General features: G+C 43.7%; 1 protein-coding gene across 1 annotated transcript in view; it reads left to right on the top strand.

Moving 5' to 3' along the window:
* The window catches only part of CNTNAP2 (contactin associated protein 2), a gene marked incomplete at its 5' end in the record, with an annotated part of 1,513,027 nt that overhangs the window by 813,571 nt on the left and 671,788 nt on the right, over positions 1–27,668 (top strand). The window contains one exon of the mRNA XM_081344134.1: positions 10,248–10,397. Within this exon, the coding sequence (XP_081200260.1) occupies positions 10,248–10,397 (150 nt within the window). The remainder of the gene's footprint in view (positions 1–10,247; positions 10,398–27,668) is intronic.

Genomic DNA, 27,668 nt, shown 5'->3' with positions numbered 1-27,668 from the left:
TTTTGCCTATAAAAATGAAGTTTTGGGGAGGGATATTTGTGGAAATGGGCCACTTGATCAGGAAGGTTTGATGTGTTTGAGCAATGTGGTGGAACTGGGGTAATATACGACTGACAATCTTTGCTGGCATGGTGACTTTCTAGCTGTTTCGGAACGGTTAGTGAGACCGTTAAAAGTCATTGGTATTTGAAGTTGTTCTGCCAGCAGCAAGATCTGATTCCTGGCCCAGCAGCAGATTCTGTTGCAAATCAGGGCTGTTTCCAGGGAAGGCAGAGGAGGGGAGGTCTTAGGGCTTGTGGAGTGAAGGAACTGGATGAGGCTGTTGGCAGGCCCAGAGGAAGAGAGGCTTTTGGAGGAGTTTGTGGTGGTGGCACCGTGCTGCAGGGGCAAAGAGAAGCAAGGCCTCTTTAAGGAAAAGGTGGAAGAGTCAGGATCAGAAAAAGGAAAGGAGGCAAGGTTGTCATGCAGGAATACAAGCTACCGTATATACTTGAGTATAAGCCGACTCGAGTATAAGCCGAGACCCCCAATTTCACCCCCAAAAACTGGGAAAAGTTGTTGACTCGAGTATAAGCCGATCCGCCGTTCTGCAAGCCTCCGCCGCCGGCAGAGGCTGGATCCGCGCACTGCAAGCCTCTGCCGCCAGCAGAGGCTCGATCCGCCATTTTGCAAGCCTGAATACACAGGAATACCCTGTGTGGCCGCGGCTCTCGGGGAAGCCCTGGCTGTCCGCTTCCTCGCTCCACGCTGCCATTCGGGGCCCGCGCGTTCCCTGGGCAAATCGCGGCGCCCAGCAGGCGAGGAAACACGCCCGCTCCAGTGGCCCCCCCTTCCCTCAGGAGATGCGAAGCAAGTGACCGCCCAGAGCTTACCGAGGACTTGCGCGCGGCCGAGGCTTCGGTGCTTCCAGGATCACGCGCACCTCTCCCAAGCCGCCGCCGTCCGGAGACCTGCCGAAGTTTGGGGAGGTTTGGGGAGGTGCGCGCGCACCTCCCCAAACCTCCCCAAACGTCGGCAGGTCTCCATTCCTCCGCGCAGACCTGCCGACGTTTGGGGAGGTTTGGGCGCCTCCCCAAACCTCCCCAAACGTCGGCAGGTCTCCGTTCCTCCTGCCGACGTTTGGGGAGGTTTGGGCGCCTCCCCAAACCTCCCCAGGTCTCCGTTCCTCCGCGAAGACCTGCCGACGTTTGGGGAGGTTTGGGCGCCTCCCCAAACCTCCCCAAACGTCGGCAGGTCTCCGTTCCTCCTGCCGACGTTTGGGGAGGTTTGGGCACCTCTCCAAACCTCCCCAGGTCTCCGTTCCTCCGCGCAGACCTGCTGACGTTTGGGGAGGTTTGGGCGCCTCCCCAAACCTCCCCAGGTCTCCGTTCCTCCTGCCGACGTTTGGGGAAGTTTGGGCGCCTCCCCAAACCTCCCCAGGTCTCCGTTCCTCCTGCCGACGTTTGGGGAAGTTTGGGCGCCTCCCCAAACCTCCCCAGGTCTCCGTTCCTCCTGCCGACGTTTGGGGAGGTTTGGGCGCCTCCCCAAACCTCCCCAGGTCTCCGTTCCTCCGCGCAGACCTGCCGACGTTTGGGGAGGTTTGGGCGCCCTGGCTCGGGGAAGCCCTGGCTGTCCGCTTCCTCGCTCCACGCTGCCATTCGGGGCCCGCGCGTTCCCTGGGCAAATCGCGGCGCCCAGCAGGCGAGGAAACACGCCCGCTCCAGTGGCCCCCCCTTCCCTCAGGAGATGCGAAGCAAGTGACCGCCAGAGCTTACCGAGGACTTGCGCGCGGCCGAGGCTTCGGTGCTTCCAGGATCACACGCACCTCTCCCAAGCCGCCGCCGTCCGGAGACCTGCCGAAGTTTGGGGAGGTTTGGGGAGGTGCGCGCGCACCTCCCCAAACCTCCCCAAACGTCGGCAGGTCTCCATTCCTCCGCGCAGACCTGCCGACGTTTGGGGAGGTTTGGGCGCCTCCCCAAACCTCCCCAAACGTCGGCAGGTCTCCGTTCCTCCTGCCGACGTTTGGGGAGGTTTGGGCGCCTCCCCAAACCTCCCCAGGTCTCCGTTCCTCCGCGAAGACCTGCCGACGTTTGGGGAGGTTTGGGCGCCTCCCCAAACCTCCCCAAACATCGGCAGGTCTCCGTTCCTCCTGCCGACGTTTGGGGAGGTTTGGGCACCTCTCCAAACCTCCCCAGGTCTCCGTTCCTCCTGCCGACGTTTGGGGAGGTTTGGGCGCCTCCCCAAACCTCCCCAGGTCTCCGTTCCTCCGCGCAGACCTGCCGACGTTTGGGGAGGTTTGGGCGCCTCCCCAAACCTCCCCAGGTCTCCGTTCCTCCTGCCGACGTTTGGGGAGGTTTGGGCGCCTCCCCAAACCTCCCCAGGTCTCCGTTCCTCCGCGCAGACCTGCCGACGTTTGGGGAGGTTTGGGCGCCTCCCCAAACCTCCCCAGGTCTCCGTTCCTCCTGCCGACGTTTGGGGAGGTTTGGGCGCCTCCCCAAACCTCCCCAGGTCTCCGTTCCTCCGCACAGACCTGCCGACGTTTGGGGAGGTTTGGGCGCCTCCCCAAACCTCCCCAGGTCTCCGTTCCTCCTGCCGACGTTTGGGGAGGTTTGGGCACCTCCCCAAACCTCCCCAGGTCTCCGTTCCTCCGCACAGACCTGCCGACGTTTCGGGAGGTTTGGGCGCCTCCCCAAACCTCCCCAGGTCTCCGTTCCTCCTGCCGACGTTTGGGGAGGTTTGGGCGCCTCCCCAAACCTCCCCAGGTCTCCGTTCCTCCGCGCAGACCTGCCGACGTTTGGGGAGGTTTGGGCGCCTCCCCAAACCTCCCCAGGTCTCCGTTCCTCCTGCCGACGTTTGGGGAGGTTTGGGCGCCTCCCCAAACCTCCCCAGGTCTCCGTTCCTCCGCGCAGACCTGCCGACGTTTGGGGAGGTTTGGACGCCTCCCCAAACCTCCCCAGGTCTCCGTTCCTCCTGCCAACGTTTGGGGAGGTTTGGGCGCCTCCCCAAACGTCGGCAGGTCTCCGTTCCTCCTGCCGACGTTTGGGGAGGTTTGGGCACCTCCCCAAACCTCCCCAGGTCTCCGTTCCTCCGCACAGACCTGCCGACGTTTGGGGAGGTTTGGGCGCTTCCTCAAACCTCCCCAAACGTCGGCAGGTCTCCGTTCCTCCTGCCGACGTTTGGGGAGGTTTGGGCACCTCCCCAAACCTCCCCAGGTCTCCGTTCCTCCGCACAGACCTGCCGACGTTTGGGGAGGTTTGGGCGCCTCCCCAAACCTCCCCAGGTCTCCGTTCCTCCTGCCGACGTTTGGGGAGGTTTGGGCGCCTCCCCAAACCTCCCCAGGTCTCCGTTCCTCCTGCCGACGTTTGGGGAGGTTTGGGCACCTCCCCAAACCTCCCCAGGTCTCCGTTCCTCCGCGCAGACCTGCCGACGTTTGGGGAGGTTTGGGCGCCTCCCCAAACCTCCCCAGGTCTCCGTTCCTCCGCGCAGACCTGCCGACGTTTGGGGAGGTTTGGGCGCCTCCCCAAACCTCCCCAGGTCTCCGTTCCTCCTGCCGACGTTTGGGGAGGTTTTGGCGCCTCCCCAAACCTCCCCAGGTCTCCGTTCCTCCGCGCAGACCTGCCGACGTTTGGGGACGTTTGGGCGCCTCCCCAAACCTCCCCAGGTCTCCGTTCCTCCTGCCAACCTTTGGGGAGGTTTGGGCGCCTCCCCAAACGTCGGCAGGTCTCCGTTCCTCCTGCCGATGTTTGGGGAGGTTTGGGCACCTCCCCAAACCTCCCCAGGTCTCCGTTCCTCCACGAAGACCTGCCGACGTTTGGGGAGGTTTGGGCGCCTCCCCAAACCTCCCCAAACGTCGGCAGGTCTCCGTTCCTCCTGCCGACGTTTGGGGAGGTTTGGGCACCTCCCCAAACCTCCCCAGGTCTCCGTTCCTCCGCGCAGACCTGCCGACGTTTGGGGAGGTTTGGGCAGGTCTGTGCGGAGGAACGGAGACCTGGGGAGGTTTGGGGAGGCGCCCAAACCTCCCCAAACGTCGGCAGGAGGAACGGAGACCTGCCGACGTTTGGGGAGGTTTGGGGAGGCGCCCAAACCTCCCCAACCGTCGGCAGGTCTGCGCGGAGGAACGGAGACCTGGGGAGGTTTGGGGAGGCGCCCAAACCTCCCCAAACGTCGGCAGGAGGAACGGAGACCTGGGGAGGTTTGGGGAGGCGCCCAAACCTCCCCAAACGTCGGCAGGTCTGCGCGGAGGAACGGAGACCTGGGGAGGTTTGGGGAAGCGGCCAAACCTCCCCAAACGTCGGTAGGAGGAACGGAGACCTGGGGAGGTTTGGGGAGGTGCCCAAACCTCCCCAAACGTCGGCAGGTCTGCGCGGAGGAACGGAGACCTGGGGAGGTTTGGGGAGGTGCCCAAACCTCCCCAAACGTCGGCAGGAGGAACGGAGACCTGCCGACGTTTGGGGAGGTTTGGGGAGGCGCCCAAACCTCCCCAAACGTCGGCAGGTCTGTGCGGAGGAACGGAGACCTGGGGAGGTTTGGGGAGGCGCCCAAACGTCGGCAGGAGGAACGGAGACCTGCCGACGTTTGGGGAGGTTTGGGGTGGCGCCCAAACCTCCCCAAACGTCGGCAGGTCTGTGCGGAGGAACGGAGACCTGAGGAGGTTTGGGGAGGCGCCCAAACCTCCCCAAACGTCGGCAGGAGGAACGGAGACCTGGGGAGGTTTGGGGAGGCGCCCAAACCTCCCCAAACGTCGGCAGGAGGAACGGAGACCTGCCAACGTTTGGGGAGGTTTGGGGAGGCGCCCAAACCTCCCCAAACGTCGGCAGGTCTGCGCGGAGGAACGGAGACCTGGGGAGGTTTGGGGAGGCGCCCAAACGTCGGCAGGAGGAACGGAGACCTGCCGACGTTTGGGGAGGTTTGGGGAGGCGCCCAAACCTCCCCAAACGTCGGCAGGTCTCCGTTCCTCCGCGCCCTGCCTGCCTGCTTCTTTCCGCTGCGGAAAGAAGCAGGCAGGCAGGGCGCGGAGGAACGGAGACCTGCCGACGTTTGGGGAGGTTTGGGGAGGTGCGCGCGCACCTCCCCAAACCTCCCCAAACTTCGGCAGGTCTCGGACGGTGGTGGCTTGGGAGAGGTGCGCGCGATCCCGGAAGCACCAAAGCCTCGGCCGTGCACAAGTCCTCGGTAAGATTTTTGTTGACTGGAGTATAAGCCGAAGTGGAATTTTTCAGCCCAAAAAGTGGGCTGAAAAATTCGGCTTATACTCAAGTATATACGGTAATTTGAAAAAGTCAGGGCAGTATTAGAATGGGCACCACCCCGCACAAGGAAGCAATTGCAAAGGTTCCTGGGTTTTGCAAACTTCTACCACCAATTCATTCCTTCATTCGCCCAAATAGCCCTGCCCCTCACGAACTTGTTGAAAATGAGGAGGGGGGGCAGTGAAACCCAGCCAGCCCCTGAAGTGGACACTGGAATGACAAGCAGCATTTGAGAGGCTAAAGATACTTTTTTCTGCTGAACCTGTACTGAGACACCTGGACCCTGATAAACCTTTCGTAATATAGGCAGACACAAGCGATATGGTGGTGGGAGCTGTATTATTACAGGAAAATGATGAGGGGGCACAGCAACCATGTGCATATACATCCAGGAAACTCACAGAAACAGAACAATATTGGGCTGTGTGGGAAAAGGAGGCTTATGCTGTAAGGTGGTTATTACTTACATGGTGTCATTTCCTTCAAGGAAATAAAATCCCCTTCCAGGTCTGGACAGACCACAAAAATTTGGAAGCGCTAAAAACACTCAGAAAACTCACTCCTAAGCAAGCCCGCTGGTCTCAGCACTTTCACCGATTCCATTTCACACTTAAACACTTACCAGGGGGAAAGAATTTCCTGGCAGATGCGCTGTCTCACATGCCCCAATATAATAGCACACGGGTCACCAACTCTAAACCACTTATACCCAAACAACAACTGGTAGCACCAGTAATCACCAGAGCTCAAGCTAAAATGAAGCTGCAGCTGGATAGATGAACTGGAATTGAATTCCAAAAGTCTTTAGAAACAGATGAATGGTTCCAGAAAAATAGACATGTGTGCACAATCAAAGATGGACTACCCTGGGTGGGGGAGAAGTTATATCTACCTGCCATCCAGAGGATCAATTTCATGCAGTTGTGCCACGATACAAAATCAGCAGGATATTTTGGGTTTGTAAAAACTTTACATTTAACTAAAAGGCAATTTTGGTGGCCATCCAAAGCTAAGCTTGTAAGCCGCCCTGAGTCTTCGGAGAAGGGCGGGATATAAATGGAATTAAAATAAAATAAAATTAAAAAATCCATGAAAAAGGACATAGAAAGCTACATGCCCAGCTGCCAAATGTGCACAATGGTTAAGAGGCTGCAGGGGGAGTCGCCTGGACTGTTACAACCAGTGGAAAACCCCTCAGCTCCCTGGAAAGAAATAGCCATGGATTTTATAATGGAATTACTGGAAAGCAATGGGAACACTGTCATCTGGGGAGTTACTGATCTGTTTTCCAAACAGGTGCACTTTATCTCTTGCCAAAAGATTCCCACTGCAAAAAACATAGTGAAACTATTCATGCAGCACATTTACAGATTGCATGGAGCAACCCAATGCATCATATCTGATAGGTGAGTGCAATTTATGTCAAAGTTTTGGAATGAAGTTTTGTCCCTCTTAGGAACTACTCAGGGACTGTCATCTAGTCATCATCCTCAAAGGAATGGCCAATCAGAACGTGGGAACTCAGTACTTGAGCAATACTTAAGATGCTTTATTAATTTCCAGGAAACAAATTGGATGGACTTACTCCCCTTCGCAGAAGTTGCTTACAATAATGCAGTCCACTCAAGCACAGGCTTTTCAAATAGCCACCAGTCAAAGTTTCAACCCTATGCCAGAACTAATTCCAAACGAACCGGAAATCCCATCACTGAAGGAATGGATTGCACAATTGCAAAACACCTGGCCAATCATTAGGAAAGATTTAGACAAAGCTAGGCAAGCATACAAAGCACAGGCAGACAAAAAGAGAGTCGAACCCACCCCATTCAGGATAGAAGAAATTGTATATTTATCTACAAAATACCTAAAATCCCTACAGCCCTTTAAAAAACTTGGACCAAAATATATAGGACCTTTTCCAATTAAAAGAATCATAAACCCAGTAACAGTAGAATTAGAACTTCCCCAAAATCTTACACAAACACATCCAATCTTTCACTGCAGTTTGCCGAAAAGGGAACAACAGTCACCTTTATGGCCAATCCCCCCTCCACCTCATATTATGGTTGAAGGAGAACACTTCAATTTAAAAGAAATCCTAGATTCTAGAAAGTACCATGGAGCAGTACAATACCTAGTAGCTTGGAAACACCTTCCCTCCTCAGAAAATGAGTGGGTCCATAAACGTCATATCAGAGCTCCTAAGTTGCTAACAAAATTTCATACAGAATATTCCCAACAAACCAGGCTAACATCTATATTTTTGTTTCCTCTACTATTTTAAAGAGGGCAGGATGTCAGAATCCATTTATAATTCATTTATAACTATCTCCTCTGAGCTAAACCCAAATCTCATCTTCCCCTGGATTCTGCCATTCCCAAGGGGGAGAGGGAACAGGCATGGGACTTTATGGCTTTCAGTTCCTCCCTTAAATGTAACCTTTGTTTATCTCGCCTGCCTGCTATGCATCACAATATAATCAATTGCTTTCTCACTAGGCATTCCCTCTCAACTTACAGGCAACAAGGAAAGGGGATGGGAAAGGGAGAAATGCAACCCTCCAAAATCTGGTTTGTTTCTCTGAATGAAGTGTGAGGAGGGTGGAAACGATCCTGCTGCAAATGGACTGTTACCTGTCCTTTCCCACGATGGGCTTACCACCTTGAGCTTGGCTGATCCGGAACTAACCAAATGAACTGTGGATTGGGGTTTGCTTGGGGAAACCTTAAAAATATTGATCTGTGAGGGAATTCCTCAGATCCTGTCTATTATGCCTGCTATCTCCTATTTCTCAGTAAAAGTTCCTGCTTGGAAAATCTTGTCTCCAAGAGTCCTACTTTCTTAAGATGTGGGCTGAAGTGGGTTCTGACAACATCACTGCATGCATAAAATATGGCTGTATGAAAGTGTTTTCTTAGTGTTCTGCCAAGTCAATTGGTTTCATTTAAACACCTGTAGGTATGAGGAATATTGATTTCAGTTAGATAATATTTGAATTAATATTTAAATTACCTTAATAGATTTTATAAACATTTTTTTTAAAAAACTTATTTTATTTCTTCATTTCCGAGGATTCTGCACTGTGGCATCTTTAGTGTCATGCCATTAGAAAACATGGGTGCTGACTTGCACCACACCCAGAGATAGCTAGAATGATGATATGCAGGCAAGTCAGCTAAAATCATGAGATATGTCCAATATGTCTGTGTGATCATGTGTTGTGGCAATGTGGGAAGACCATTGTTATTGCAAGGTGTTGGTGATATGTTTTCATTTCTCCTTCATATTAACAGAAATATAGCTCATTCTAAACTAGATTGCTTGTTTTCACTCTTTCTTGCTCAACAAAGGAGAAGTTGGGGGGAGGGAACCTTCAGGTACCTTCAAACCTGTGAAAGTCTCAGGGTTTCAATTCCCATCCTGGAATGTGCCAGCTGATGAAGGTCAGGTCTTGCAGTCTCCTCCTGTCCACTGCAGAGCCATGAAGTCATGATGCAAGGTTTTAATAAAAACCTTGGGGTTGTATTCTTAGGAGGGGAGAGCTTCTACACGAATCTAGCATTAGGTGTTGTGGAAACTGACCACCTATGGAGTATTTCTGCTGTTGTTATTAAGGAGCTCCTGGAAGCTTATAAGAGATTAGGTGTCATCTTATTTGATACATATCCTCTTTATATTATGCTACTCAATCTGCTTGCTTGAGCTAATAATAAAGCTTGAAATCCCTTTACTTACTGGTATTCTTATTTGTAGATCCAAAAGTAGCAATTGCCTGACACTTGGTAAAACCTCATGGCCTAAGTCTCTATCCCCTATAAATATTCTCTTCAGATTTATCAACAAGTTCTTCAAAAATAGATTGAATTCAGATTGCTTGTATGCTTTTCTGACTTCCTAACTTATCAGAAGAAATAGTAAGTAGGAAAACATTCTTTTATTGCACTACTCTGTCAATAAATGTATTGACATTAAAAAGCATTAACAAGAGTCATTTAGTACCAACATCCATTTATTGCTGTTTACACATTGCTCCATTCTGATTGATCTCTCAAAATCAATTATTGAGACATATGAAAATTAGTTGCTGGAATGTTGTTAAAAAAATAATTTGCACTTTGCATCTTTTGCTATTTCTTTCTAGACTCTAACATCTTGAAAAAACCTGTTAAACCATTTTTTTCCTCCATGTCTCTTATAAGAAAAAACATCTGTTTCTTCTTGTTCAATTGAAGTGACAATCTCAAGAGTCCAAATTTTAATGTAATGTCATTTAAAAGAAATTCTAGCAAGAATATGTTTCATTAGTATATCTAATTTGCATATGAAAGTAGAGTTCTTATGAGTCACAAGAGAGTTGTGGTTGCATGTGGTTTAAATAAGCAAGTTAAGAATTTTATACACTAATGCATGCAGAGGATAAACCTAGGAAATATGCAATTATGAATAAAAGAAAATAGAATGGGAAGCCTTTTGAGTGTAAATTTATGTCTGATACATTTTCCTTAGCTTCATCTATTTTATTAGAAGTCTGTGTCTACATGTAACTACAATTAATGAGAAATACTTGCAGATGTGACATTTTCATAACTGCAATGACTGCTGTGAGGTTACAGTGTGGGAAATTCAAATAATATCTTGAACCTAGAGGAGAGGAGGGGAGGGGAGGGGAGGGGAAAGGAGGGTAGGGGAGGGTAGGAGAGAGTAAGGGAGGAGAAGGAATCAGAGGGAAGGAGAGAGGACAGAGGAGAAAGGAGAGAGATCACTGTGATTTAGGTTGATCATAGATTTGGGGATTCAGAGAAAGAAGTGAATTTTGGATTATTGTGGTAGTATATGTTTCACACATTTAATTTTTCCTAATAAATGGATACATTATGTGCATAATTACATATGATTCAGTACTTTTTGAATATGCTGTAAAAGATGTATCACACCATCTAATGTATTAAAAATAATACATTATAGCCCCAAAATAACATAATTTCTTTCCTTCCCCCCTTTCTCATTTGTGTTTCTAGGCGCAGGACTCTGTGATGGACAATGGCATGAGATTCGATTCTTAGCAAAAGAAAATTTTGCAGTTCTCATCATTGATGGTGATGAAGCTTCTTCTGTTCAGAATAACAGTCCTCTGAAAGTTTTGACAGGAGAAAAATATCTGTTTGGAGGTAAAATATCTTTCAAATTATTTTCTTGGAGAATAGCTTTTTTGAAACAATTTTTAGTAGACTTGGGGGAGATTTTTTCTGGTTAAAATGCAAGTAAGATGACCACTTTCTCTCAAAATACTGTTCAGCTTCAGAGATTAATTTGTAATAAAAAAACCTTCTGTACTTCAGGATTGAACTATAGTGTCCTTGGTGCTCTCTGAAATTAGGTCACATTATCACAAAGCATGATGGGCAATGAAACATCTGCAGGCCAACAAACAGACTAAGAGAGTACCAAAAGCTATATAATTATTTTCTAATTCAAATTCTAATTCTAATATGGATACACTAGCATGTGCTTTGAGCTGTGTTCTCACGGTATACCAAACTGAATATGAATTAATTTAAATTTCACTTTTGTTTCTGCTTATATGGGAATCTGAAAACAGTTTTTGTGCCAATACAATTTCTGTGAGACCAGTCAATAGGAATAGAACAAGAAGAGACCTTGGAGGTCTTCTAGTCCAACCCCTTGCTCAAGCAGGAGACACTATACCATTTCAGAAGGTCGCTGTCCAGTCTTTTCTTAAAAACCTTCAGTGATGAAGCACCTACAGTTTCTGAAGGCAAGCTGTTCCATGGGTTAATTTTCCTATCTTTTAGCAAGTTTCTCCTTAATTCCAATTGCTTCTCTCCTTGATTAGTTTCCATCCATTTTTTCTTCTCTTGCCTTCTGGTGCTTTGGAAAATAAGTTGACTTCTTTGTGGCAACCCCTCAAATATTGGAACATTGCTATCATGTCACCCCTAGTCCTTCTTTTCTCTGGACTGGTCACACCCATTTTCTGCAACTGTTCATGTTTTTGTCTCCAGGCCCTTAATCATCTTAGTTGCTCTTCTTTGCACTTTTTCCAAAGTCTCAACCTCTTTTTTGTAATGTGGTGACCAAAACTGGATGCAATATTCCAGGTGTGGTCTTACTAAGGATTTATAAAACAGTACTAATACTTCACATGCTTTTGATTCTATGCCTCTTTTTATACTATCCCACATCTTAAGAAAGCAGAACTCTTGGAAATGAATTCTTCCAACAGGAACTTTTATTAAGAGTAGTTGATAGCAGACATACTAGACAGGATCTAAGATTTCCCACAAAGAACAATAGGTTAAGGTATCCCCAAGCAAGACCCCACCCCATAGTCCATCTGGCCAGTGTGGGACGACCAATTCCCAGGTTTTAGGTCCATCATGGGAAAAGGGGAGATAACATCACCCCGTCACCAGATCACACAGTGATGGTTGACAGCTCTTCACACCTTCCTCTGGGATCATAGAAACAAACCAGGCACAGAGTTTGCTTTTTTTTTTATTCTTTCCCTTGTTTTAGCTGACAGCTTAGGGAGATAGGTTTGGAAAGAGATATAGTGCAGGGGAGCAAGATGTTACATTGTAGTGGGTAGAGGAAGCAAAGGCAATAAATGAAAGCAAAAGGTTAAATTGTAGCAGATAGAGGAAGCAGCGGCAATAATCCCATGAGCACACACTCCTCCCCCTTGGGAGTATGGCAGAACCCAGGGAAAGGTGATATTTGCATTTGGGTCAGAGGGGATAGATAGAAATGAAATAGGAATGGGTTCTGACACAAGGATTGTATTAACTTTTTTGGCTGCTGTCGCACACTGCTGGCTCATGTTTAAGTGATCATCAATTAGGACTCCAAGGTTCTCCTCACAGTTACTGTTTTCCAACCAGGTTTTGCCTAATCTGAACTTGTACCTTCTGCTTTTCCTGCCTAGCCATAAAACCTTGCTTTTCTCCACATTAAATTTCATATTGTTAGCTAGGGCCCATTCTTCAAGTCCGCTGAAATCTTTTCAGATCCTAAGCTTGTCTTCTGGGGTTTTGGCTATTCTTGCCAACACCTGCAAATTTGATGAGTTCCCTTTCTATTCCCTGAAAATATTGAAGAGTACTGGGCCTAAAACAGAACCTTGTGGCATTCCACTGCTTACTTCCCTCCATGTAAATGTAGTACTAGTGATTTATATTCATCAAGATCAGACAGATGTTCTCTTACCATTTTGTTGCTTATTTTAATTTTTATTTCTAGTCTGTCTTTTACAGTTATCTAAAAGACAGACAATTATTTCATATAAAAGGAAACAGCTTCCCAGGCTTAGACTTCTGAAAGTTCCCAAGATAACATACTGAGACTGTTTAAGAGATGTGAACCCTACAATGATTCAATGAAAAAAAATCATTGCAAATTCCAGTATCTTCCTGATTTTCTCTGATAAGAACTGGATCAGAATTCAGCTCTATTTTGTGCCACCATTTTTCCCTAAAGGTCATGTTTAAAATGCTTATTTTGAGAGAAAATATATTCAAAGTATGTATTGATATAAAATATTTATGTGGATTTTATTTAAATCATTGAACTGTGTCAAAACAAGATGGAATGGTTTTATGAAAATCCTTGAAAAGTTATTGAAACCATAATTAAATATATTTGCCCATCCAGTTTAGTTGAAAAATTTGTAACAAACATTTTAGTAAAAGCCTAGGGAATCCATGGCTCTCTTGGATACATTAAAATTTGAAAAATAAATCTCTAGATGTTGATTCAGTTCTAAATATAAGATGAGATTTAAATGTTGATTAAATTTAACAAATGTTAATTTTGTTTCCCAAGATCACAGTGTTCAAACTTCCATTAGTTTTAGCAGCATATAAATAGAAAAGTCATTGTAGGTTCTTTTAGATTTTGTGTTCTGTCAAAGTAGATTTTTTATCTTCTTAATAGTTCTATTTTTTCAAATGGTAATTGTTATTATTAGACTTGTTCTGTGTTATTAATTTTTTTCAAATTATATAACCTCTACTTTACACATATAGGTAGAATAACCCAAAATAAATTAGATAATTTGTAATACAATGTAATTGGTCAGTTTTACACAAAATTAAACATTTATTTTTTTATTGATCTTTTACAAAGAATATTTTGGATTGTTTTCAGTTAATACATACCTAATGTAGTGCTTAAGTTCTAAGTATTTGTCCTTTTTATCTAGTGTTTATGTACCACTCATGACAGCCAACAATTAAAATCTTTGCAAAATAAATTCATTTAAAATATATAGAAAGACTGTGTAATAAAAACCATCATTTAAGCATCAAACAAAATGTGCATCCTCTGTTTACTAGTTGGTTTCCTAAATAATGGTTTTAATCAGTCAGAGAAAGGCGATCTGCAAAGATGCCAGACTTGCTTGTTGAGAAAGTGTGTTCCATAAGTAACATGGTATCACAGAGAAAATTTGCTTTTTATTCTTCTAGCCATCACTGTTTTACCTACCACAGCTATGATACTGAGAAGGGTTGCCTATTGAAATTTAGAGTGCAACACTAGAAGAGTCCCATTACAATCCCAGCATTGAATACATGTTATCAGAACCCACTTCAGCCCACATCTTAGGAAAGCAGGAGTCTTGGAGACAAGGTTTTCCAAGTAGGAACTTTTAATAAGAAATAGGAGACAGCAGTCATAATAGGATCTGAAGAATCCCCTCACAGATCGATAATTTTAAAATGTCCCCAAGCAAACTCCACTCCTCAGTTCATTCAGTCAGTTCCGGATCAGCCAAGCTTCATGTGGTAAGCCCCTCGTGGGACAAGCGAAACAGCAGTCTGTTTGTAGCAGGATCATTCCCACCCCCTCACCTTTCATCCGGAGAAACAACCCAGATTCTGGAGGCTTTCATTCCTCAATTTCCACTCCCTTTCCTAGCTGTCCACAAGATAAGAGGGAAATGCCTGGTAATTGGTTATATTGTGATGGATCGCAGGCAGGGGAATACACAAAGGTTACAATTAAGGAAGGAAGTGAAAGTGATAAAATCCCATGCTTGTTCCCTCTTCTCCTTGGGAATAGCAGAATCCAGGGGAGGGTGAGATTTGGGGGTTCCACAGAAGATATAGTTAGAAATGAAATATAAATGGATTCTGACATCCTGCCCCCCTTTAAAAATAGAAGAAATCCACCTGTAGAGGAAACAAAAATATAGATGTTAGCCCGGTTTGCTTTTGCCAGCTGGATAAAAACCATTTCTAAATTTTTATCTATGAACTTCTGCATTTCCTCCAATTCTTGTGGGCTCATGGAGTACAATCTAGGCTTGGAGTTTTACACCCAGTCAGATTTCTATTGCGCAGTCCATGGGCCAGTGAGGCAGCAGTTCATCACACCTCTCCTTGCTGAACACTTCAGCCAGGTCCCTATACTCCTCTGGTATTTCAGGTAGTTCCTTCCCCTCCCCCCTGCAGTTTTCTCAGACAGGTTTTCCCCGATTGGAGGCTGAGCTGGTGCTTTGGTTGATTCCCTTTTTGGGAATCTGAGTTCTGCCATTCTCCAGTCCACCCATGGGTTCCACTTGGTCATCCACACCATGCCCAGAATTATGGGTCATTCCATCCCAGGGGTAACCACAAATGTTATAGTTTCTACATGTTCCCCTAGGGTGAGTTGAACTGGTAGTGTTGCTAGGGTGGCTGGCAGCCCCCCTGCTATATACCCATCCAAGAGATCAGTTTCTTTAGCCTCCTCACTGGAATTCCTAAGTTCCCCACTAACATTGGGCTTATGAGGCAGCAGGTGCAACCAGAGACAATCAATGCCCTGACTTCTACTGTTTCAGGCATGCCAGTGACTAACAGTTTTACTGTCCAGGTAAGAGGTGCAACAGGTCCACTTACAAGGGATTTGTCCTCAGAGTTGTTGTCATACAAGTTGGACATTCCTCCCATGTTGGTTGGAGTTCCCTTTCCTTGTGGAGCTGAGGCAGGGAACTTGACCTCCGTGCCTTTCATGGCTGTCTCCTTCAGCATCGCTGGTGTCTTCCTGGGTTTTCCAGCTGGAGCCCAGTCAGTTTTTCTGGTAGGGGTGAGTGAGCAGCATTTGGAGACGTGGTGCCCAATTCAGCTTGCTGGCCAGAGCTTGGAACTCGTGGGTATATTCTGCCACTGGCCGTCTGCTCGCAGGCTTTCCAGTCAGCTAAGAGGTCTTCAAAGTGACGACTGAGGGAAGCCATGAATTGATTAAAATTTAGCAGCTCCGGTGCATCTGCATCATGGAAGTCTATGACCCAGTCCGCTGTGATGCCATCCAGGGCTGCTTGTACAATGTGGATCCTGGCCCAGTCACTTGGGATTTCACGGCCATATTCCTCCATGTAATTTAGCACCTGAGTCAAGAAGAAACCCAGGCGCTGTGGCTCACTGCAGTATTTCAAATCCAGGGGTGGGAACCTCTGGATTGATCAGTGTCTTTTCTTCCACTTGTGTCATCCCCCTTCTCTTTCTACAGTAGGGTAGCTGCAGCATCAGTGACAGCTGCGGTCTTGGTGTTGATTTCAGAGGAGTCTGAAACCACACGCTTGGTGTCCCCTTTGTTAGACCTCTTGGTGGTTCCCAGGCGAATGGTGCCTCAGTAGGGTTTGGCTTTCTCTTCTCTTATGGAGTTGAGAGCTATTTTCATCATGTCGATTGCCTGTTCCAACAATCAGCTGGATTGCATGGGTCAATCTGCTTCTTTGCTAAAATGGAGGGATGTCTCAATCTATATCTTTCAGCCTGGTTGATGGCTGCCCCATCTGACTGTCACCTTCCTGGCCTTCTTGTCCCAATCCTCCTTTTTCCTGAAGCTCACCAACCACCTGGGCTTGTGACAGCATTCTGAGACTATTTCCTCTTCTGAGGAGCTCTAGGTGTCATGGTTCTGACTAACAAAACACTTCAAAGAATCTTCAGGCATTGTTTATTCTAAAAAGTCTATAATAATGAGAATGAAGCATCGCCACTAATGGATTGATGCCAAAATCTGAATTCTCCTCCCCTGAACACATTGTATCAAACACAATTATCTCCCTTAATTAACATCATAAATCACATTCTCCAATTAATTTAAAATGCAAAACTTCGCTTCCGTTCTATAACATGCCATTCCTTATCTTATTAAAAACAAGCGGGGTAGCATTCTCCTCCCCCCAGCTTCATTTAATTCAAAAGCAAAACAGTTTAAAGGAAAAGGCTGCCTCTTATATTGTCAAAGCACAAACATCCAATGTTTGCAGCGTTGACATCTGCCCCCGCTTACAAAAAGGATAGATCCTGTAATGTAAAAAAAAGCATATGATATCGATTATCTCTTGGTTTGTTGGGGTTTCTTACATGAAACTTTTTGATGAATCAGTCAGCCTTCACATTGCTAGATTTCAACCAAGTAGCTTCAGACAGCGAGTACCTTTTCCATTGTACTAGGCACTGGAATTTTCCTTTAAAAATTCTAGAGTCAAGAATGCCTTTCACTTCATAGTGTGTCTGACCCACTACTATGAGGGGCCTGGGTGCCTTCTTAGTGGGAGGTCTTAAGGTGGAGTCCTGAAAATGTTTCAGCAGGCTGCAATGGAAGACAGGGTGAACTTTCCCTAAAAGCCTAGGGAGTTTTAGTTCTACTGTGATGGGGTTGATGAACCTTATGATGGGGAAAGGACCCAAGAATTTTGGTCCTAATTTGTTGCTGGATAATTTGAGGCATAAATATTTAGTCAACAGATATACCTTTTCCCCAACTTAGAATGTTCTTTGGGGAACTCTCTTTTTATCAGCCTGTTTTTTATAGCTCTCAGAAGCCTTTTTTAATGCTGTTTTCATGTTTCTCCAAACTTTTTCCCACCCCCTCACCCATTGATCAAGTGTCTGGAAAGCGGAGGGCACCTGAGGGTATTCAGGTATTGGGCTGAACTCTTTTCCTGTGACTACTGTGAAAGGCATTTAGCCGGTGCTGCTGTGAACAGAATTATTGTAAGTCTCTTTGGTGAAAGAGAGAAGGTCAGTCCAGTTTGTCTGTTGGTAGGAAACATATAATCTGAGATATTGCTCCACCATTTTGTTAGCGGATTCTGCAGCCCCATTGGTAGCCAGATAAAAAGCAGATGATAAGCCTTGGATGATTCAATTAATTTAAGAAAAGTCCCCCAAAATTTTGCTGTGAACTGCACTCCCCTATCTGAAATTATTCGCTTAGGGGCACCATGCTGTCAGTAGATATGTTTCAGAAACAATTTAGTCAGTCATTGGGCAGATGGGAGTCCTTTGCAGGTGATAAAATGAGCCTGCTTCAAGAACAGGTCTATCATAGTCCAGATGACAGTATTTCCTCTATTTTCAGGTAGGTCTACAATAAAGTCCATAGCTATTTCTTCCCATGGTTGAAGAGTCTGCCACCAGTTACAGTAACCCAGGGGTTTTCCCTGAAATTCTTTTCTTGGTGGCAGATACAGCACAACTACTGACATAGTTTTTTTCACATCTCGTTTTAGCCCCGGCCACCAAAATTGCCAGCAGATGAGGTGTAGAGTTTTTAAATATGCAAAGTGTCCATCCTGTTTTACATCATGGCTGTGTTTGAGGGCATTGAGATGGAGGGCTTCAGGCAGATACAGTCCCCCCTCTTTGTATGACAAACCATCCCTGCATGTTAAGGAGGTTTGATTATCTTTGAACCATTGATCTGTGAGGAGCTCTCATTGTATCTTCTTCACTCCCGGGTCATCAGGATTAGGGGTTCTGCAAGGTATGAGTTGTGCCGCAGGTTGTGAACTGGGGATAATTGCCTCATTGACCTCTTCATGTTCGCTTTTGTACTGGGGCAATTGGGATAGAACTTCAGCTAAGAAATTTTTTCTTCCCGGTATGTACTTTGCAGTGAAGTTGAAATAATTAAAGTACTGAGCCCACCACACTTGTTTTGGGGACAGTTTGCAGGGGGGTCTTCAGTAACTCTAGGTTTTTGTGATCTGTCCATATTTCAAATGGCACCTTGCTCCCCTCTAAATAGTGTCGCCAGTTTAACAGGCTCCACATAATGGTGAGGGCCTACTTCTCCCAGATTGCCCATCTCCTCTCGCTTTCAATGAATTATTTGGAGGTGTAGGTGTAGGGTTGTAGGAGTCCACTTTTGTTCTTTTGCAGTAATAAAGCTCTGACTGCAATGTCGCTGGCATCAGCTTGGATTATGAAGGGATCCCCTGGGCATGAATGCTTTAGAACTGGATAAGTAGCAAATAGTCTTTTTAAATTCTCAAAAGCTGTTTGACAGCTCATTGTCCAAGCAAGTGGTTGGCCTGGTTGTGGCTTAACTGTGAGTTAAGAAGGGGGCTAGAGGAGCAAAGTAGCTAAGCCCTTGCTGATTGGACCCTCTTTGCTTTTAAACTGCAAGAGGCTGCTGGGAAAAGCTACAATACTGTGAGTTAAGAAGGTGGGTGGAGGGGCAAAGTAGCTAAGCCCTTGCTGATTGGATCCTCTTGATTTTAAACTGCAAGAGGCTTCTGGGAAAAGCTACAATACTGTGAGTTAAGGTGGGTGGAGGAGTGTGAATCATATAACTAAAAATCAAAAATAGTGGTGGTACATTCAGGGCAAGTGCATCTGAGATTCCTTTCATCTCAGCATGTCTGGCTTAGTTCAGTGCAACACTTGTTTTGCAGCTGTCTTTTGCAGCACTCTTTTCAAACTGGATAACTGTCCTATCTGTACACAATTCACTAGTCTACAAGGACAGATTATTTATCTAGAGTCTGTAATCTGTGCTCTTCAGGCAGAAATTAGGTGTTCAGTTCAGCCCTCCTACTCAGCCTCTGTGCTATCAGCCCCCTCTACCGCAAAGATCCTGCAGGAGAAGGGCAGTGTGGACAACTGTGGGATCTGGCAGGGTGAGAGCTGTGAACCATAAACCCAAAGCTTTAGCTGTGTCCCTGTATATACAGTGCCCTTGCTGACCTTAATAGGGACATTAAGGTAACAGGTCAAGGTGGTTGTGATGATAACTCAAATAAGCAGGGGACCATGGTCTGAGATGAACTTGTTTTTGACTGGGAGAAGTGCGAATCAGGTATTACACATCAGTCATGCAAGAAAAGAAAGGTACCCAAAAAGAGAAGCCACCTTCTGGTTGGTGATTCAATTATAAGGGATGTAAATTTAGGAAAGGATACAGAGGGTTCAAAAGAGGTCAAGTGTCTTCCAGGTGCTACTGCCAGTAGGGACAAGAATCATATTTTCAAAATGGTCAACAATGCCAGGAATGACTGTGATGTGGATGCTATTGTACATCTTGGCACTAACGATCTGTCCCAAAACGACATACTCTCTGTGCAGAATGATTTCCAGAGCTTGGGGCAGGAACTCAGCAGAATAGGCTGTAGGCTCACTTTTTCAGAGGTCTTACCAGTGTATAAGGAGCAAAATGGAAAAGGCCAGCGTATAGCAGAATTTAATATGTGGCTAAAGGAGTAGTGTAAAGGAGAAGGCTTTGGTTATATTAGTCATGATGTCTGTAGCTGGTCCAATGAAAAAATGTACAAAAGAGATGGTCTGCATCCATCCAAGAAAGGGACTGGGTTACTTGGAGTAAATTCACAGCTTTTCTGGAGGAATATTTAAACTAAACAATGGGGACAGTGAGTTAATTGATACAGAACATCACTGTATCAATAGAGGAACTCAGGCACCACACAAGTTATGTAGCAAGTAAACACAGGGTCAGTCATAAAGGACTCAAATATCTATACACCAATGTGCAGAGTATGAACAGTAAGCAGGGTGAACTAGAAATTCAGGTAAATGAGGGCGGATATGATATTGTTGCCATTACGGAAACAGGTGGGACGAAACTCACAAATGGAACAGACAGCTTGAGGGATTTAAATTATTTAAAAGAAACAGACTAAACAAAAGAGGAGGTGGAGTTGTTCTCTATATAAAAAGTAACTTTATCTCTACAGAAATAGAGCACAACAAACATGTGCGAGCAGTTACAGCTGAAGGTGTTTCAGCCTTCAACTATGGCTCCCAGTCCTCCAGCATTTGCAGAAGAGAGAGAGAGAGAGAGAGAGAGAGAGAGAGAGAGAGAGAGAGAGAGAGAGAGAGAGAGAGAGAGAGAGAGAGGCACTTGCACTTCCCTCTCTCTCTCTCTCTCTCTCTCTCTCTCTCTCTCTCTCTCTCTCTCTCTCTCTCTCTCTCTCTCTCTCTCTCTCTTCATGTGGCATTGCCCCCTAGCGGGGCTCCTGATTGGCCCTGCTCCCTCTCCTCTCCCATCACCCTTTGCAGGCCTGCCATAGAGCTAGACGTGAAGCACCCAGGGAAGGAGCCATGGAGGTGGGTGGGCAGGCAGATAGCGAGTTCCCTCTGAAGAGTTCCCTCCAGGCTCTGCCCCCACTGATGCCACCGTCTGAGGGTGGATTTCTGGCCTCCATCTGCACATCTCCTACAATAAAGGGAGTCAGTCTTTTTCCCCAGTGCATAAAGAAGTTATTTTTACACTACACAAGGGTCTATTAAGTGTGTAGTAGCAGAATGTCTAAAATGTAAATAGCTTAATTTTAAAAAAATCTTTTATTGTTAAAAATGCTAATCATCACTGAGCCTTCAGCAAATTGTTATCTTTTCGCTGATGGGCAGTCAATATCTGCAAAGTGCAATAAAATGAAGAGCAATAAACCAAGGTATTTCTATACCATATAGAAAGTGCCAGAGGGAGGGGCAGGATAGAAAGAAGTTTAAATTGCCAGGTCTGTCATTCAGTGGCAAAAAAGTGTTCGTTATGAGGTAGTTAATTACAGTATTGTTCTTTGGAAGCAAAGCATAGAACAGATGAAAGAAAAGAAGCTGAAGAACAAGAAGATCAAAGAATACCTAATCAAGAAATACCACTTAGAAACAAGGAAGATCAAGGAAGCACTGGAAATAATAAAGCAGCAAATAACAGCTATAGCCAGGAAAATCAGTAGATACGAAGCTTGAATTGCAAATTATAGGCAGAACCTCCAGTTTCAACACAATCAGAAACATTTCTACCAATCCATCAATGGAGAAACTGCAATGAATCAGTCATTACCTGACAAGGAAGAAACAGCGCAGTTCTGGAAGCAGATGTGGGATAACCCAACAACAACAACAAACAGAAGTTGAAATGAAAGAACTAGTAATAACAACAAAAATGATAGAAAAAAGAGCAAGGAAGATAAAAGATTGGTTGGCACCAGGTGAAGATGAACTGCATGGGTTTTGGTTGAAACATCTAACTGTTATATACCCACTCATTGCCAAGCAGTTCAACAATATACTACAAGGGAGGACGTCCGGGTGGCTTTCCAGCATCGCGGACAGTCAGAATCGACCGCCGGCCCTTCGTTTCTGTTTAAACCGTGGAACAGCTGACAATCAGCTGCTCCGTGGTGTGAAAACCCCACTCCTCAGGTGAAGAGGGGAGGGGGAGTTCCCAGGTAGGGGTAGAGCCCCCTTAGAGCCCCAGAGCGTTTGTTCTGGGGCTTGAAGGGTGAGGGGCCCCCCAAAGACTGGGAGTCTCCAGAGCAGAGGACTCTTCTGCTTGTAGCAGAACAAGACGCTGAATCCACTCCTGCCAGATTTGATTGACATCTAGAAACATTGTTGCAGCAGAGCGGAGACAGGAGTCATATAAACAGCAAGTATAAGGCTTTAACCCTTGAAAAACAATTCTTTTTTTGTCCTGCTTACTATTTGGAAAAGAAAGGAAAAATGGCATCTGAGTGAATAGGGAGGAGAGAGGGGAAGAACTTTTTTTCCTTTTTTATAAGAGGTGAAGGGGTTTTTCTTTTTTTTTTCCCTCTCCCCCCCTTTTTATAGTGAAAGTGTTTGCTGGGAGATTGAGGAGGAATTGGACTTTAAATTTTCTCTGCCTGAACTTACAAGATGTGGTTTTAGTTCTTAAAGGAGAAGAGAAGTGAAAGTGTGAACGGAGAGTTAAGTGCCTATAAAATGGCTTCTAAGCCTCCTAGAATCCCTGTTACTAAAAGTGCAGGGACATCGCCTGTTCAGCAATCTGGACTGCAGTCTTTGACATCATCCCCAGCAGCTTCTCCACCTGTAACGTTAAAGGACCTGCAAGATGCATTAAAAGTGGCTTTAGCCACTCAGTCTGAAAAAATAACTGAACAGGTGGCTGAGCTTATTGAGGAGAAGAACAAGGAAATGCGGGAGGACATTCTCTTAGCACTTCAGGGGATGGCAGGATGTATTGAGACTTTGAATGAACGGGTTGTTGTTGGAGGCTAAAATGGGTGAAGCTGAATTTAAAATGGATAAAACAGAGGAAGAGGTTCTGTTGATACAGTATAGAGATATGGAGTTTGCCCTAAGGATCAGAGGTTTGAAAGAGAATTCTCAGGAGAACTTGCAAGAGAAGCTGGTGGATGCTTTGGCACCTATTTTGGGGTTTAAACCTGAAGAATTCTTTGGGGAGATAGATAAAGTCTTCAGTGTTAACTCTTGGATTGCCAGGCAGAGGAAATTGCCAAGAGATGTGGTGGTGTATTTTACGAAGAGGAGGATAAGAAATGAGATTATACAAATTTTTTATAATAAGAGATTTACAATTGCTGGTCAAGAGGTGTTGATTCTGAAAGAGATTCCCCCAAACGTTTTGAGAAAAAGGAAAGAATTTGCTTTTTTGGCAGAAGAATTGAAAAAAACAACAGCTTCAGTTCAGATGGGAGATTCCAATGGGGATTGTGGTGAATTTTGCTGGAATAAGATATCGTGTTAATACAATTTTGAAGGCACGAGATTTTTATACTAATGTATTGAAAGCAGGTTCACCACCCTCTACAGAAGATAAAGAAGGAAAGGATGAAGGAGTGCAACAGTTACAAGAAAAACAGCAATGTTCAGAAATTGTGAAACCCTTGGCTTTAGCAGAAGAAACTTCGACTCAAAGAATAACACAGGCTGCATCTAGACGTAAGGCACAACAACAACAATGGCAACAGGATCAATGTTTGATGATTACAACTCAAGAATCAAGTGAACCAGTGGGAGGAGCGAGGCTGAAGAGGCAGATTTCTGAAGATCTTCAGGTGGCGCTCTGGAAGCTTCAAGTCGCAAAGGATGGCGACAAAATTCCTGACCTGGAATGTTAATGGCTTGAATTCACCACAAAAGAGGAAGAAAATATTTCAGTATTTGAAACATTTTAAAAATGGTGTTGTATGTTTGCAAGAGACGCATATTTGTGTATCTGATCAGAAATATTTGATAAATCTGAGACTGGGTACACAATTTATTGCATCCGCTCCAGAGAAGAAAAATGGTGTAGTAATATATGTGAAGAAGGGTTTGATAGCCAAATTAATAGAAGCAGATATACAAGGAAGATATATTATTATTGAACTTTTAATTGAAGCGAAGAAAATACTTTTAATTGGAATATATGCTCCTAATCAACAACAAGAAGAATTTTATAAATTGCTACATATCAAAATAATTCAATGGGACTACAAGTCTTGTATTTTAATGGGAGACTGGAATTTTGTGATGGACACACAGAAGGATAAGAAAGGTTTTTTTAAAAAATACTCCTAATCATGCTAGATTGCCTAGATTTTTTTTGATTTGAAAGATGATTTGGAATTGAGAGACATTTGGAGAGAAAGAAACACGGATGAAAAGGATTTTACTTTTTTTTCTGACAGACATCAATCTTTTTCGAGGATTGATTTTATATTGATTACTAATGATTTTTTTTCTAGGATTAAGAAGATCAAGATATGTCCAAAAACTTTATCGAACCATAGTCCAGTTTGGATGGAATTGGGTAAGGGTAACGGTGATAGAAGATCATGGAGATTAAATGAAAATTTATTTAGATATGTAGAAAATGTGGAAGAATGTAAAAAGCAGAATTTTTTATTATGAATATGCACAAAGGCACCTCTATTGAAATGGTATGGGATGCAAGTAAAGCTTACATGAGAGGTGTCTTGATATATCTGAATAATAAATATAGACTTAGAATGGATATTAAGCATAAAGAAATAGAGGAGGAAATAAAGAGGAAAGAGAAAGCCTTTACTATGGATCCATCTGATAAGAGGCTAAAAGAATCAATTAATTTGTTAAGAAGTCAGTTTGATATGTTAATGGCAGACCAGGTGGCAACTAATTTAAGATATGCTAAACATCATATTTTTAATAATGCAAATAAACCTGGCAAGTGCTTAGCTTATTTATTAAGGAAAAAAACAAACATCTTGTCATATAGATAAGATAGAATATAGGGGTAAAGAAGTATTTCAGCAAAATCTTATTAAAAAGGCCTTTGTTGAATTTTATTCGAAGTTGTATGCAAGGGATAAAAGTCAAGGTGTAGACATAGATAGTTATTTGCAAGGAGTGAAGATCTCGGCGCTCACACAAGAGCAACAGGAAGAGATGAATCAATTGATAACCACTGAAGAAATTATTCTAGCAATTAAACAATTAAAAGTAGGAAAGGCACATGGGACAGATGGATTGACTGCTACTTATTATAAAAATTTACAATTAGAGATGGTGTAACCTTTAAAAGAATTGTTTAGAATGATTCAATCTGGAGCGGAGGTACCTCCATCATGGAAAACAGCATTTATAACATTGATTCCAAAGGAAGATCAAGATCCTGTACAAACCAAAAATTATAGACCTATATCATTGTTAAATACAGTTTATAAGATATTTGAAAAATTTTTAGCAAATAGATTGATGAAGGTCATGCAACAAATGATTTATACTGATCAAACAGGATTTATAAGTGGTAGGCAAATGAAAAATAACGTGAGACACATTGTAAATGTATTAGAATATTTAGAAAGAAATAACCAAGTCCCTGCAGCGCTGATTTTCTTGGACGCTGAAAAAGCCTTTGATCAATTGAATTGGCAATTTTTATTTAAGGTGTTAGAGAAGATGCAGTTTGGGGATAAGTTTCTACAATCTATTAGGGCTATATATTACAAACAAACAACTCAAATAATAATTAATGGTAGCTTATCAGAAGCTTGTAAAATTGAAAAGGGTACAAGACAGGGATGTCCATTATCACCATTGTTGTTTGTTTTAACATTGGAAATATTATTGATTAAAATACGTGATTCAAAGAAAATACAGGGAATTAAAATTAGAGATCAAGACTATAGATTGAGGGTGTTTGCAGATGACTTGGTTATTACGCTAAGTCAACCAATTCAATCAGTTTTGGATTTAATGGAAATAATTTTACAATATGGACAAGTTTCTGGATTTAAGGTAAATAGACAAAAAAACTAAGATATTGTCTAAAAATATGACTATAGAACAAAAGGTAGCTTTAGAAAAATTAACGGGATTTGAAATAGTTAAAAAGGTTAAATATTTGGGGGTATATCTTTCAGCTTCAAATACTAAATTATACAAGAATAATTATGAATTTTTATGGTCAAAAATACAAAAAGAGCTTGATAGTTGGAGAAAATTACAACTGTCTTTATTGGGAAGAATTGCAGCTGTGAAAATGAATGTTTTACCAAAATTTTTATTTTTATTTCAAATGATACCTATACTTAAAAATGATTCAAATTTGGAGGAATGACAGAGAGGTATTAATAAATTTATCTGGGCAGGGAAGAGACTGAGAGTTAAATTTAAGATAATGCAAGACAATTCAGAGAGGGGGAAAGCTGCCTCCGTCTTGGAGAACTGCTTTTATCTCTTTGATTCCGAAGGAAGATCAAGATGCTACTCAAGTTAAAAATTATAGACCGATATCACTTCTAAATACAGATTATAAAATATTTGCTAAGGTGTTGGCTAACAGATTGATGAGGGTTCTGCAACAGGTGATTCATGGGGATCAAACTGGGTTTATTAGTGGTAGGCAAATGAAAAATAATGTGAGGCATATAGTTGATGTGTTAGAGTTTTTGGAAAGGAACAACCAGATCCCTGCGGCGCTAATTTTCTTAGATGCTGAAAAAGCTTTTGATCAATTGAATTGGCAATTTTTGATGAAAGTTTTAGATAAAATGAATTTTGGGGATAAATTTTTGCAACCAATTAGGGCATTATATCAAAAACAAAATGCCCGAATAATAGTTAACAATAGTTTGACTGAAGCATGTAATATTGAGAAGGGCACAAGGCAAGGGTGTCCGTTATCACCTTTATTATTTGTTTTAACATTGGAGATATTATTGATAAAAATTCAGAACTCGGAAAAAATTAAGGGTATTCAAATTAGAGATCAGGATTATAGATTGAGGGCATTCGCAGACGATCTGGTTGTTACAGTGACCCAGCCAGAAAATTCTGTTGTGGACCTGATGGAGATAATAATGCAATATGGGAGGGTTTCTGGATTTAAAGTTAATGCACAAAAAACTAAAATTCTGGCCAAAAATATGACAGTATCGCAAAAGGCTCTTTTAGAAGGATTAACAGGATTTGAGATTGCTAAAAGGGTCAAATATTTGGGGGTGTTTTTGTCACCCTCTAATACAAAGTTATATAAAAATAACTATGAAAAACTATGGGGTAAAATTCAAAAAGAAATGGAGAGTTGGGAAAAACTGCAATTGTCTTTGTTGGGAAGAATCGCAGCAGTGAAAATGAATGTCCTGCCTAATTTTTTATTCTTATTTCAAATGATACCGGTTCTTAAGAAAGATTCTAATTTGGAAGAATGGCAATGGGGTATCAATAAATTTGTTTGGGCAGGGAAAAGGCCACGAGTTAAACTTAAGATTATGCAGGATACTCGTGAAAGAGGTGGTCTTAAAATGCCCAATCTTAAATTATATTATGAAGCTGCTGCGTTAGCAGGGATAAGTGATTGGATTAATTTGACGCAAGAGAGATTATTAAATCTTGAGGGCCACGACTTGTTATTTGGCTGGCATGCGTATTTGTTGTATGATAAGAAGGTAGATAATGTATTTAAAGTGCATAATTTAAAGACAGGCATTGTTGAGAGTTTGGAAGAAGTATAGATACAAGTTAGACTGTAAGATACCATTATGGGCAATTCCAAAACATGCAATAGAAAATATAAATGTTGGTTTCAAACATGATGTGATTACGTATAAGGAGATTTTAAGCTTGGAAAGAAGTGTATGGTGTTTAAAAATCGTATAATTTCTTGCGAGATGAGAAGATTGGTCAAACCTGGTTTCAATATACTCAATTACGGGCCAGGTGGAAAGAAGATCAGAAAACTGGTTTTGCAATGACTGATGAAAATTTGATAAAGCAAATTAGAAATCAGGGTCCAGCACATATCAAACGGATATATCTTGCATTGGTAGAAATTGATTCAGAAACAGAACTGGTTAAAGACTGTATGATAAAATGGGCCCAGAACATCCAAGAAGTTATTACAATGGATACGTGGGAAAAGATCTGGGT

The sequence above is a fragment of the Vipera berus genome, assembly GCF_964194415.1.
Source record: "Vipera berus genome assembly, chromosome: Z".
Lineage (NCBI taxonomy): Eukaryota > Metazoa > Chordata > Lepidosauria > Squamata > Viperidae > Vipera > Vipera berus.
The sequence above is the reverse complement of the archived record's forward strand: the minus strand, read 5'-3'. Positions and strand labels throughout refer to the sequence as shown.